The 12,409-nt window shown below is 43.3% G+C and overlaps 1 protein-coding gene across 6 annotated transcripts in view; it reads left to right on the top strand.

The window, feature by feature from the left end:
• Positions 1-12,409, top strand: part of med12 (mediator complex subunit 12) — a 28,917-nt gene that overhangs the window by 12,868 nt on the left and 3,640 nt on the right. For 4 of the 6 annotated variants that reach the window (XM_037779728.1, XM_037779734.1, XM_037779729.1 and 1 more), the window contains exons 17-37: positions 17-135; positions 544-687; positions 770-933; positions 2,339-2,470; positions 2,773-3,000; positions 3,088-3,232; positions 3,532-3,652; positions 4,609-4,719; positions 4,813-4,926; positions 5,922-6,058; positions 6,634-6,813; positions 7,140-7,211; positions 7,299-7,459; positions 7,775-7,936; positions 8,142-8,343; positions 9,360-9,469; positions 9,609-9,744; positions 10,146-10,295; positions 10,584-10,949; positions 11,836-11,977; positions 12,092-12,303. In XM_037779728.1, the coding sequence (XP_037635656.1) occupies positions 17-135; positions 544-687; positions 770-933; positions 2,339-2,470; positions 2,773-3,000; positions 3,088-3,232; positions 3,532-3,652; positions 4,609-4,719; positions 4,813-4,926; positions 5,922-6,058; positions 6,634-6,813; positions 7,140-7,211; positions 7,299-7,459; positions 7,775-7,936; positions 8,142-8,343; positions 9,360-9,469; positions 9,609-9,744; positions 10,146-10,295; positions 10,584-10,949; positions 11,836-11,977; positions 12,092-12,303 (3,308 nt within the window). The remainder of the gene's footprint in view (positions 1-16; positions 136-543; positions 688-769; positions 934-2,338; positions 2,471-2,772; positions 3,001-3,087; positions 3,233-3,531; positions 3,653-4,608; positions 4,720-4,812; positions 4,927-5,921; positions 6,059-6,633; positions 6,814-7,139; positions 7,212-7,298; positions 7,460-7,774; positions 7,937-8,141; positions 8,344-9,359; positions 9,470-9,608; positions 9,745-10,145; positions 10,296-10,583; positions 10,950-11,835; positions 11,978-12,091; positions 12,304-12,409) is intronic. The other 2 variants (XM_037779732.1, XM_037779731.1) reach the window with 2 other exon arrangements.

Here is a 12,409-nt window from a genome sequence, read left to right as displayed (position 1 = left end):
TCCTTCACATACGCAGGAGGCGAGGAGGGACAAAAGAGGAAGAGGAGTAAGCCGGAGGCCTTTCCCACCGCAGAAGATATCTTCTCCAAATTCCAGCACCTCTCCCACTTTGACCAGCACCAAGTCACCTCCCAGGTCAGAGCAGCAAACCCTCGTTCTTTCATGTCCTCGTGGTTCACACAGTATGTAGGAATGAGTTAATTAGCCACAAGGTTTATTAATGCAAATCACTTTAAAAACAGAAGACCTCCCAAGGTGACTCATTTGAATGTAAATGTAATTTGAATATATTTTGATTTCTCTTGAGATGTCTGAATACAATTTGAATATTTAATGCACTGAGGTGGCTGTCACTTAAAAACGCAGCAGAACATAATGAATTTAGATCTCTCGGTGGTAGTAGAGGACGTTGTGATGGAGAATATGGTTGATCCTAAATTAAATACGGTCAATAATGAAATATATGAAACATTGAGATTGAAATTATATAAATGTTGTTGTTTTTGCATGTTAATGATGTCTGACTGTTGTGTTTGCGTGCAGGTGTCCAGAAATGTGCAGGAACAGATCGCCAGCTTTGCCTTAGGGATGTCTTATCACCTGCCTCTCGTCCAGCACATTCAGTTCATCTTTGACCTCATGGAGTATTCCCTCAACATTAGTGGCCTCATAGACTTTGCTATCCAGGTACGAGCAGCTTCATCACTGCTGTCATTTAACAAATCTCTTTTAATTCCTCATCGTTAATGGCGTGTGTGTTTTTTTGTAGCTTCTGAATGAGTTGAGTGTGGTGGAAGCCGAGCTGCTGCTGAAGTCATCCAGCTTGGTGGGCAGCTACACCACCAGCCTGTGTTTGTGTATCGTTGCTGTGCTGAGGAGGTACCACTCCTGCCTCATTCTCAATCCTGAGCAGACTGCGCAAGTCTTCGACGGGTATGTCACTTACAAGCTTAGATTTTAATTGGTGGCCCAAATGTGGGACGGGTAGATATAGGTTTTGTAGTTGTTACTGAGATTGAATTCCAACACTGAAGGCATGTTTACCAGCGTAAAAGAAGTGAGTTAATCTTATAATTAAAGTAGTAAAAGGGGTTGTTTCACGTTGTAACGGCAAATAAAAGAATTGCTGGCGGTTCGCTCTCTCTGCGCCTCATTCGACCATCTTTAATGAGGTTTTTTATTGTCACAGGACTGCTGACAGGGCACTTCAGATCCTGAACGGCGTACCACTAGCAGTTGTTTGTGATGCTGGTAATTTAGGAATTTTAGCTGATTCTGCTGTTGCACTTGAAAGTCGTTTTGGATTAAAGCATTAGCTAAATGCCTTAAGTGTTGCAGATAAAGAAAGCTTATATAAAGCCTCTAATTAAACGAAATGTAATTAAATATAAAAGTAGTGCTTATACAAAAAAAGGAGTCTTTATGCTCAAAGGGATGGTTCGGATATTTTGAAGTGGGGTTGTATCAGGTACTTTTACATATTCAGTGTATTACCAGCAGTAGATGTTGGTCAGCGTGCGCCCAGTTTGGAGAAACAGACAGGAGTTACCGCATGGACAGCTGTGGACTGGGCCGGCAACTAAATGTATTTTAGACACCTAAAAGAAAGACCCACCTAAAAAAAACAGTATCAGTTTAAGTGTAGGCTATATTTAGAATATTGTCACCGGTTTACCTTTCCGTAAGACAGCTATACAGTCGATGTTTCCGACAGGGACCTGAAGCCGTTATCTATGCTCTTGCCAAAGCCACCAGACTCCATTGGAAAAAAAAACGGTAATTTTACCTCGCTGAACACTGGGGTTGCTTATCTACCGCTGCCTGCTGTTACCTGTTAGTTCGTTTATGTTATTGTGTGACTTTGGTTAGTTCGGAGGTCACACAATAGCACAAACAAACTAACTGATCGAGGCAGAGGTAGACCAGCAACCCCCGTGTTCTGCAAGGTAAAATTCAATGTTTTTTCAATGGAGTCTGGTGGCTTTGGCGAGAGTATAGATGGATACAACGGCTTCAGTTCTCTGTCGGAGAGGGCTGTCTCACGGCAAGGTAAAGCGGTTAAAATATTCTAAATATAACGTACACTTAGACTGATGTTGATTTTTTTAGGTGAGCCTTTTCCTTTAGGTGGCTAAAATACGTTTTGCTGGCGACCCCGTCCACAGCAGCACATTGCTTTTCTTTCGTTCGGTAACTCCTGTCTGCTTCTCTAAACTGGAGGTGTGCCGACCGTCATCTACCGTAGATAATACACTGACTATGGAAACCAATGTCTGTCTTTTCCTTTAAAGCATGTAGCTGAGTTGCAGTTGAATCATGTGTGTAAATGTGTCCTCAGGTTGCGCATCGTGGTGAAATCAGGTGTGAACCCGGCAGACTGTTCCTCTGCTGAGCGCTGTATCTTGGCCTACCTGTACGACCTCTACACCTCCTGCAGCCACCTCAAGAACAAGTTTGGCGAGATATTCATGTAGAAAAAATCTTCATCATTTTGAAAATGAATGTTTTCTGTTGCATGAACTAAAAATACATATTTAAGGATAGATCTTGTTTTTATTCCTAGGATATGTGTATATATATATATATATATATATATATATATATAAACACACTATACATGTACATTATTTATAATATTTGCATCCAGTTTTATTGCAATAGTCACCGAATGTTATTTTGTTGCCCGTGTTTCACTTGTAATTTCTATTTTTTTTCTTTTTAGTTATCTGTACCGACATAACACTTTATTCTCTCCTTTTTGTTCCCTCTCAGTGAGTTCTGCTCCAAAGTGAAAAACTCCATCTATTGCAACATCGACCCTTCAGACTCCAACATGCTTTGGGATCCCGGGTTCATGCTGGAGGCCATCGCCAACCCCTCAGCCCACAACTTCAACCACTCCATGGTGGGCAAGATCCTCAACGACAGCCCGGCAAACCGCTACAGCTTCGTCTGTAACGTGCTCATGGATGTGTGCGTGGACCACAGAGACCCAGAGAGGTGTGCTACTTTTGTTACGACGATATGTTGCATGCGTGTGCTGGCTCCGACTGCTCGTCGTTTCATCATCATGTGATGTGCTTTCAGGGTGAACGATATTGGGATCCTGTGTGCAGAGCTGACGGCGTATTGTCGCTCACTGAGTGCTGAGTGGCTCGGCATCCTCAAGGCTCTCTGCTGCTCCTCTAACAATGGCAACTGTGGCTTCAATGACTTGCTGTGTAACGTAGATGTAAGTTGTGGTTTCATAACTCTTAAGATGGATTTATAGTCGACACAAAGGGTTAATGGGAGCCCCTATTACCTATTTACTATGGCTTTGACTCCTACCATTATTTGCTTGTAATCACTGGTTGAATGATATCAGTTCTGATGCCTTCTTTGCAACTCATTTTCAATAATGTCTGCCTTTCATTTCATTCTAATATAATCCCCATTGATTCTCATATTTAGTAGTTCTGTGACTGCAGTAGCTTTTCTCTTCTCACAGCGTTAATTAATAAAGTTGATCTCTGTGCTCTCATCCTTCAGGTTAGTGATTTGTCCTTCCATGATTCCCTGGCAACCTTCGTAGCCATTCTCATCGCTAGACAGTGCCTACTCCTGGAAGACCTGGTTCGCTGTGTGGCCATTCCTTCCCTCCTCAATGCAGGTAAGGATTATTCAAATATGTTGTCCGTTGTACCTCTTCAGCAGCACCACTCGTCATGTTTCAAATGTGTTCATTTGATTTGATTTTAGTTCCTCACAAAAATTAAATTTTACAAGATTACATCTGAACACATCATGTAAATGTTATATATAATTTACCATCAGCCTATACTCATTTTTACTGAACAGAGCTTGAACGCATCATAATTTAACTCAATGGAACCTCTGCTAACGTTAACTAGCTCTTGTCCTGCCGATTTCAACATGGATTTGTTTTTCACAATGAAGCATTATCAAGGAAATTTTCTATCATCCCCGGGAAGGCGATAGTCTCAAGCCCTGATCCCCGGTACCTGCAGTACTGTAGTAAAGCGAGTACCATCACATTTTCAGAATTTTGGCATCAGCTTGGTACCGAAGTATCGGTTCTCGTGACATCCCTATTTCCAAGTTCCCCCTGGGGTACCAGTACCCTTGGTCCTTTAAACTCTGCTTCACAAGCTTCAAAGCTACAGCTTGGCTTGTAGGAACTAAGGCTCTATGCATTACTTCTACCAGAGAGGAGAGTTACCGCAGCGTATTTGATGTGGATCCATGAAGCCTTGGTGCGTTTTGTGCTCTTGCCAGAGAAGTGCCTCCCTCTCCCCGCTGCTAATCTTTTTTTCTCCCAGCTTGGAGACAAAGCCTCATTCAGCCGTGCTGTTTGGTTAGGTTTGGCTCATTTTCTAACACGACTACACATGCCAAATGCCAGCAGCTCTCGCTTGTGGTAAATGCTTTGTTCTCACTCCCCTCACACGGCTCTGTGAAAATTCCACTTCATCCTGACTGATGAGAAGTCTATCTAGGACAGGGTGTAAATTTAGACGTGTTACTTTGGATGATTGTGTAGCCCATGCAAAAAAAAAAATGTGAACCTCAACTAACCAATGCACACGTGTGTGAACTTCCCTTCAGCCTGCAGCGAGCAGGACTCCGAGCCCGGAGCCAGACTCACCTGCAGGATTCTGTTGCACCTTTTCAAGACGCCGCAGCGTAACCCCGTCCCCCAAGATGGTGTGAAGTCAGGTAGGATACACAACCAGAAAACTTTTACCTCCGATTCAATAGTTTCTACCTGATCGTGACTTTTTGTCTTATACTGGTGTTCTGACTTTGCAGATAAATCCTCAGTTGGTATCCGGTCGTCTTGTGATCGCCACCTTCTCGCTGCTTCTCAGAACAGCATAGTTGTTGGAGCGGTGTTTGCTGTCCTCAAAGCTGTCTTCATGCTGGGTAAGAAGAATCACTGCAGTGCTGTAGAGTCAATAAGTTTAAGGTCACAAACAAAGGTTAGGTGTTCTGCTTCATCTAAGGCTGCATTCACACCAAAACAGGCGTTGCGGCGATTAGTGCAGGGTTGTGCGGTGGTGTCACTTAATTGGCCCATTTGTGTGTGACGCCATGCTGCTAGTATACTGAGTCCTACGAGTGATTGTCTGTCCACATCGACAGATTAAAAAAAACATATTTACTTTCAATAACTAACCAGGGTGTGATGCCGATCAAAACGACCAAATTGATTGACTACAAATGAAACATAATGTTACACTGCGTTGTGTTTTGGTTCATTCATGCTGCTCTACTTCCCGTGGGCGTCTTCTGGTCTGATTGCCGGTTACATGATCGGCCACCGCAGGGTCACGTCGGGATGCGTTTCTCCAAAAGTTGATTCTGTTTCAAAACACGTTTTCCATCGAGAAAAGCCTTCAGTGCTGTTCTTTGCTCTTCTTTATTTGATATAATGATATAGGCACTTTGTCACCTTGTTTTGAGAGGTGCTATATACATAAAATTATTATGATGATGCTATTGCATCTACGCTAACCTCTTCAGGAGCTGCCATAGTAGATTAGAACGAACAGTCGTCTTTCACGTCACGCCCGTAGCTGCCATTAGTCCTCACAGGATGCTGATTGGTCCGTGATCTGGCTGGCAGGACACAAACACATTACTTGAAGCCTGACAAGATGGATTTTCGTGTGATATTTGATCCCGTGATTATCGTGTGAACTCGTGACATTGCAAGAATCCAGCTGCCGTGCAAGGCAAGCAGTCTAAATGCACTACCCACATTCAAATGAATGCCGCAACGCCTGATTTGGTGTGAATGCAGCCTTAGTCTCAGCTGCCTCATACATGGGATTGATGTAAATTAACATACTGTAAAACTACTGGATCTCTGAAAGAGTTAACTGGTTGGTTTCACTGGTCTCTCCTTGTTGTTTTAGGTGATGCTGAGCTAAGAGGCTCAGGACTGTCGCACCCTGCCGGCCTCGACGACATATCTGAAGGGCGCAATGTCTCCATAGAAACGGCCAGCTTGGATGTATATGCAAAGTATGTTCTGAAGACGATCTGCCAGCAGGTGAGGATATGAGTTGAAATGATATGAAAGCAATGAAATCAACAACCACAAAAAAATATGAAAATGAAGCTACTGAGATGACTAATTGATGAAAACAAACGGAGCTATGCATGCACGCTTTCTTTTCATGTTCAGTATTATCAACCTTTCTGTGTGAAAGCTTTCACTGGAAACGCCCATAAACAATGAACTTTCTATTTTTGCTCACACAAGCGATCCTGCTTTTCTGAGCTACTTGTAAATGCTGCGAGCCAGAGACGCATACCAAGCGTGAATGAGATCATTTTCTGCACCAGATGTCACTTATGCCACATAGATATGAAGGCCAGAGAGAGAGAGAGAGAGCTGGCAGCAGCTCAGAGGGCTGGTTATGCTCAGAGACCTCGAGAGACCCAGCGAGGCTCTGACACGTGCAGATCCATTCCTGAGAAACGTCCCTTGCCTTGTTTTCACCACCCACCACCCAGCTTTAGTCAACCTTGACTTTATGATACTGGTACTTCAGCTTGAGGATCACTGAAGTCGTTGACCTCTGTCACATTTCCCACTTTTCCCCCTCTTGTTCTGTCTTGCAGGAGTGGGTTGGAGAGCGCTGCCTGAAGTCTCTGTCTGAGGACAGCAGTGCCCTCCAGGACCCGGTTCTGGTAAACATTCAGGCCCAACGTCTCCTGCAGCTTATCTGCTATCCACATCGCCAGCTGGACAGCGATGACGGCGACAACCCTCAAAGGAATCGCATCAAACGCATCCTACAGGTCGAGAATACACAACAAACTTTAAAAATGTTCTTCCGTTTTCTTTGTTTGTGCCAGTGAAGATTATTTAGTTTAAGCAGTACATCCAACAAGTGGGCAGGCCTTGACCTTCTTAGATTATTGTCTTAAAAAATAATACTAACTTCCATAATTTGCTATTAAGTTGTCTTTCTTGAATCAGAGCTGTGAGGTTTTGCTGCCCTCTCCTGGCTGAATCATGGATTGAGGAAATGTCTCACCAGTGTCATGAAGTGTGCTTTACTCATAACCGGCTTTTGACAAGAAACATGATTAACTGTATTTTTTTTTTTTGATCTCTTTCATAGAACATGGACCAATGGACGATGAGGCAGTCGTCCCTGGAGCTGCAGCTGATGATCAAACAGAGCGCAAACAATGTAAGCTGCTGTTTTTTAGTGCATCAGATTTGAATGCGTTGTCTTTGTCAAAATGAATCTTAATACCCCTCATTTGTTTTCCTATAGGAGCTCTACTCGCTCTTGGAGAACATCGCCAAGGCCACCATAGAGGTGTTTCAGAAATCAGCTGAGATGAACAGTAACCCCTCAGGGAACGGAGCAGCGGCACAAGGCGGCTCAGCATCCAACAACAACAGCACCGCCAGCAAGATGAAGCCCATTTTAAGGTGTGTATCTTTCTGTCTCCTCTGAGGGGTTTTTCTCTCACAGTTTTCTTTGAGTTGAATTTTGAATTATTATTCTTACACAATATAAAAATATATATATATATATATATATATATATATATACACACATAAGTAACACCACTGGGAAGCTACAGAATGATATAAAAAAACTAAAAAAAAATAATGCGGGTCCATTTTTAGGTTTTTTTTTGTTCCATGAAATTTCAAATTTCAAAATGTATTATCCTTTATTTTTTGGTTTGTACTTAGTGATGTTCAAATGTAACCTTTGTTTGTTTGCACTGTGTGCTGCAGCTCATCAGAGCGGTCAGGTGTGTGGCTGGTGGCTCCGCTGATAGCCAAGCTGCCCACCTCGGTTCAGGGTCATGTACTGAAAGCAGCAGGAGAGGAGTTGGAGAAAGGACAGCACCTGGGCTCTTCCTCACGCAAGGAGAGGGACAGGCAGAAACAGAAAAGGTAAGTGTGGCATATTTCTTCAATACTGGAATCAATTAGATTTAATCTGGTAATTCTACAAGGTGAAAATCCTTTTCTAGCGTCTGACAAACTGTATTTTCATTCTGTACCATTATCACGGGCTGTAGAAGCTACAAAACCAAAATGAGCTAGCCATCTGAACATGATTTCTTCTTTATTAAATTCATTTCTTCCTCCTCCTCAGTATGTCTCTGCTGAGCCAGCAGCCATTCTTGTCTTTGGTGCTGACCTGCTTGAAGGGGCAGGATGAACAGAGGGAAGGCCTTCTCACCTCCCTCTACAGCCAGGTGCAGCAGATCGTCACCAACTGGAGGGAAGACCAGTACCAGGACGACTGCAAGGCGAAGCAAATGATGCACGAAGCTCTGAAACTACGACTGAATCTCGTAAGTAACTTCTTGTAATCACCACAACCAGCTTTACAGCACAGCATCCCTTGCTTCATAAAGTCCATCTATAATTAGTTTAGTGCTCTTGTGGGTACAACTTAATTTTTATCACAGAGAACCAGCACTACGTTGCCAATAAGACCAGAAATGGGCCTCATTTCATGAAGCTCATCATCCAAAATAACAATTCACTTCATTACTACTCTATTTTACATCCAACATTGGGTTTGATTAAACATATTATGAGGAGACTAATGGGGGTTTTCCCATTGGCACTTTTGGCTGCGCCAAGACAAACCTTGCTGTGCTGATTTGAGTTTCCGTTACCAGTTCTAGTGCGCCAAGTTGTACCAAGCCTCACTTGAGATGAGCCATCTCTGGAGTCAGACTAAAGTGTGCTCGACCTGCCTCCAAGCGGGTTGTGGTGACGTCTAGCCGATTGCAGCCAACCCGTCACGACCTCGCTTCTTCTCCTTAAACAAGCCTGTTTTGCGACACTCAACTCATGTCTGTGAAGGAGATCAGAGAGACATATTTAAAAGTCTCTGTGTAGCTCTTAGTTCAGCTCTCAGTTCAGCTCTCAGTATTTTGGTGGCTTCTAACCAAATCTCTGTGGTTTGAAGTTCAGTTTCTCTCCTGCGTCGCTGTTTGTACTTTCAGATATCTGCTTTATTTTATTGTATCGCTTTCAGCTGTATTGAGTCGTATAACATTACTGCTGATGAAAACCAACATTTCCTGATTTTGCGGCTTCATAATAAAAGTTTTAAAATAACAGGAGACTTTTATTGTGATGAATATAGGAAATGAAATGCGTTCATCCACCATTTTACAGCCGCTCCTTTGACTCGTCACAGCTGTGGCTACACACACACACACCCTCAAGCGGGTAGCCCTGTTGTAATGGAGATACAAATCTCTGTAGTGCTGGGCTTGAGTCTAACCGGGTCAAACTAATCCAACACTCGTGTAAAGAAAAAGTGCATAACGGTTTTTTTTCTTCTCCAAACCAGGTGGGTGGCATGTTTGACACGGTGCAGCGCAGCACCCAGCAGACCACTGAGTGGGCGGTACTACTCCTTGACATCATCAGCAGCGGCACAGTGGACATGCAGTCCAACAAGTGAGTAAAGAAAATAAAAGCCGTTCCACACACTATTCCTCTGATTTCCGTTATATTTTCTAAGCACAAAAATTCTGTTGCCAGTATAATTATCAGTCTCTTGATCTGCCTGGCTCTTCTGTTTGCTTCTCTCCATCAGTGAGCTCTTCACAACCGTGTTGGACATGTTGAGCGTGTTGATTAACGGCACGCTGGCTGCTGACATGTCCAGTATCTCTCAGGGCAGCATGGAGGAGAATAAGAGAGCCTATATGAACCTGGTCAAGAAGCTCAGGGTAAGAACAGCACACCTTTCTAAGTCTGAAGATGTGATGTAGTATTTCCCCTGTATTCATAGAATGGTTGTCAACTTGGCTTTGTTGTGCTTTAAAGTCGAGGACTATTCGGTTTTTTTATTATTCTTTTCTTTTGAAATAAGAAAAAGGGCACAGTGTTCAGACTAAAAATGTGACAGACCACAACAGTATCAGGGTAACAAAATGAAGCGATAGCACCGTCACAGAGTGTGCGAAAGGCTTTCATACATAGTCGTGGTTTATTTCGACTACATCTGTCTTGATTAGCTGATTACTCTGCATGCAAGCAAAGATTTTGAATAATAAACTTCACTTGGTCTTTGTCAAGAGAGGCTTTTTCATTCACATTTTCATAATGTACCCTTTTTTTTTTTCCACAGAAAGAGCTCGGGGATCGGCAGTCAGAAAGTTTGGAAAAGGTTCGCCAGCTTTTGCCGCTGCCCAAGCAAACTCGGGACGTCATAACCTGTGAACCTCAAGGCTCACTGATAGACACAAAGGGCAACAAGATCGCTGGATTTGAGAAGGAGGTACGTGGTTTCTCACACGTGATATAACTTGACATCAACCTGAAAAAGATTAGAGATAGATAGATAAAAGATATTTAGTTGTATGACGTAATTGAGTGGGAGAAAAATAATATAGACGAACAATATGACATACAGCCATATACAGTCTGCAGTATCATAGTTTTTTCATCATAATGTTTGCTGTTATTGGATTTTTTCATTAACAACTTGAAATAAATTGACATCAACATTATCTGCACATGCTGATCTTGAGTTAAAGTTAAGAGTGCCGTGTCTCTGTGCCATCAGGGCCTTCAAGTATCTACCAAACAGAAGATTTCTCCCTGGGACGTCTTCGAGGGCCTCAAACACTCCGCCCCTCTCTCCTGGGGCTGGTTTGGTACGGTGCGCGTGGACCGCAAAGTCACCAAGTTTGAGGAGCAGCAGCGTTTCCTGCTCTACCACACCCACCTGAAGCCCAAACCACGCAGCTATTACCTGGAGCCGCTGCCCCTGCCCCCCGAAGAGGAGGAGCCGCTGACGCCCGTCTCCCAGGAACCGGAGAAGAAGATGATGGAGGCCGTGAAGCCGGAGAAGCCCGTGCCCGCCTTGCCCACCGACACAAACAAGAAGAAATCGAACAAGAAGAAGAAAACTCCGTCTGCCAAGACAGAGGTCAGTTATGTCTATAATTTATGATTTTAATGACAGGAATTATTTATATGTTTGTTTCCTGGATATTTTATTTTCCAATGCTAGCAAAATGCAGCAAATCATCAGCATTTACATATAACTGTAATACCAGACAGTGGTATTCTTTCTTTTTTTGTGTCTTGTATATCTGCCCGACAACAGGGCTCCTCCCTTCCCCCACCCCAGATGGCACATGTGTATGACAACTAAAAGAAATTAAAGAAAGAAAACACATAAACAAATGAAATAAAATAAAACAACACATAAAAGTAAAAAATAAAAGAAGAAAATGAATAAATTAAATATAATTATCAGTGAGAAATGTCAAAAACTGCCACAGGGAAACAATGTAGACCATATGTTGGTATTAACAGTATAAACATTTGTATACAGCCACAGACGCTATTTCACAGCCTGGGTTATATAACTTAATTTACCTTTCACCCCATAGCCTTGGACAAGGTGTCAGTTATATTTCCCTTCGCACCATCGGTTCGAGCTATAGCGATTCCAGAGAGATGATGACTAGTAATGAGAGAATCCGTTTGTAAATCTGAAGTTTATGGGAAGGCTTCAACCTTAATACTAAGAGCTTTTTAGCGTCTGTCAGACCGAAGATTTGAAGTTCTCTCTGAGATTTTGTAGCATCAATTACTGAATCGTCATTTAGAAGTAAAACATTAAACTAGGAATACACGTTCCGGTTACATCAGATAGCACATGTGCAACTCTAGACCAGAAGTATTTCACATCTGGGCAGTCCCACATCATATGTCATTAGGTTCCCACTTCATTATTATTACATAGTGTGCAGGTGGATTTCCTGGTCGTCAACTAAAATCTACTTTCCCCTTCTTCTTCTCTTTAGGACTATGTGAACCGTGCACCAGGCGGCGTGGCCTACGGGACTAGTATGCCACCTGAGCTGATGCAGAACCACCCGTATGGCAGGCTGCCGTACAGCCAGCCAAACATGAGCATGTACGCACAGAACCAGCCTCTACCTCCAGGTAGGTCCATCGTTATCGGTAGCGTTTTGACACACAGGCTCATCGAGAGCTTTTCTTTGGTTGAAACAAAACATCTGGGATTGTAGTTAACGACGTCACGTGTTTTCTCCACAGGAGGTCCAGGTTTAGAACCTCCATACAGACCTGCTCGCAACCCACAGATGAAGATGATGCCCACTCGGCCCGGCTACCCAGGCATGATGCCCGGTATGCAGGGAAGCATGCCGGGCATGATGGGACTGGACAAGCAATACCCGATGGGTTATAAGCCTCAGCCGACCATGCCACAGGGCCAGATACTCCGACAGCAGTTACAGGTCAGACTGGTGAGTCAGTCCGCACTGACAGGTCAAGTTACTCCTTATAGTCAGGTAGAGTTGACCAGAGCCAGTAGCAAGTACGATGGATCAGAATTAAGATGGTTGATTCTCA

Source organism: Sebastes umbrosus, chromosome 9, assembly GCF_015220745.1.
Source record: "Sebastes umbrosus isolate fSebUmb1 chromosome 9, fSebUmb1.pri, whole genome shotgun sequence".
Classification (NCBI taxonomy): domain Eukaryota; kingdom Metazoa; phylum Chordata; class Actinopteri; order Perciformes; family Sebastidae; genus Sebastes; species Sebastes umbrosus.
The sequence above is the reverse complement of the archived record's forward strand: the minus strand, read 5'-3'. Positions and strand labels throughout refer to the sequence as shown.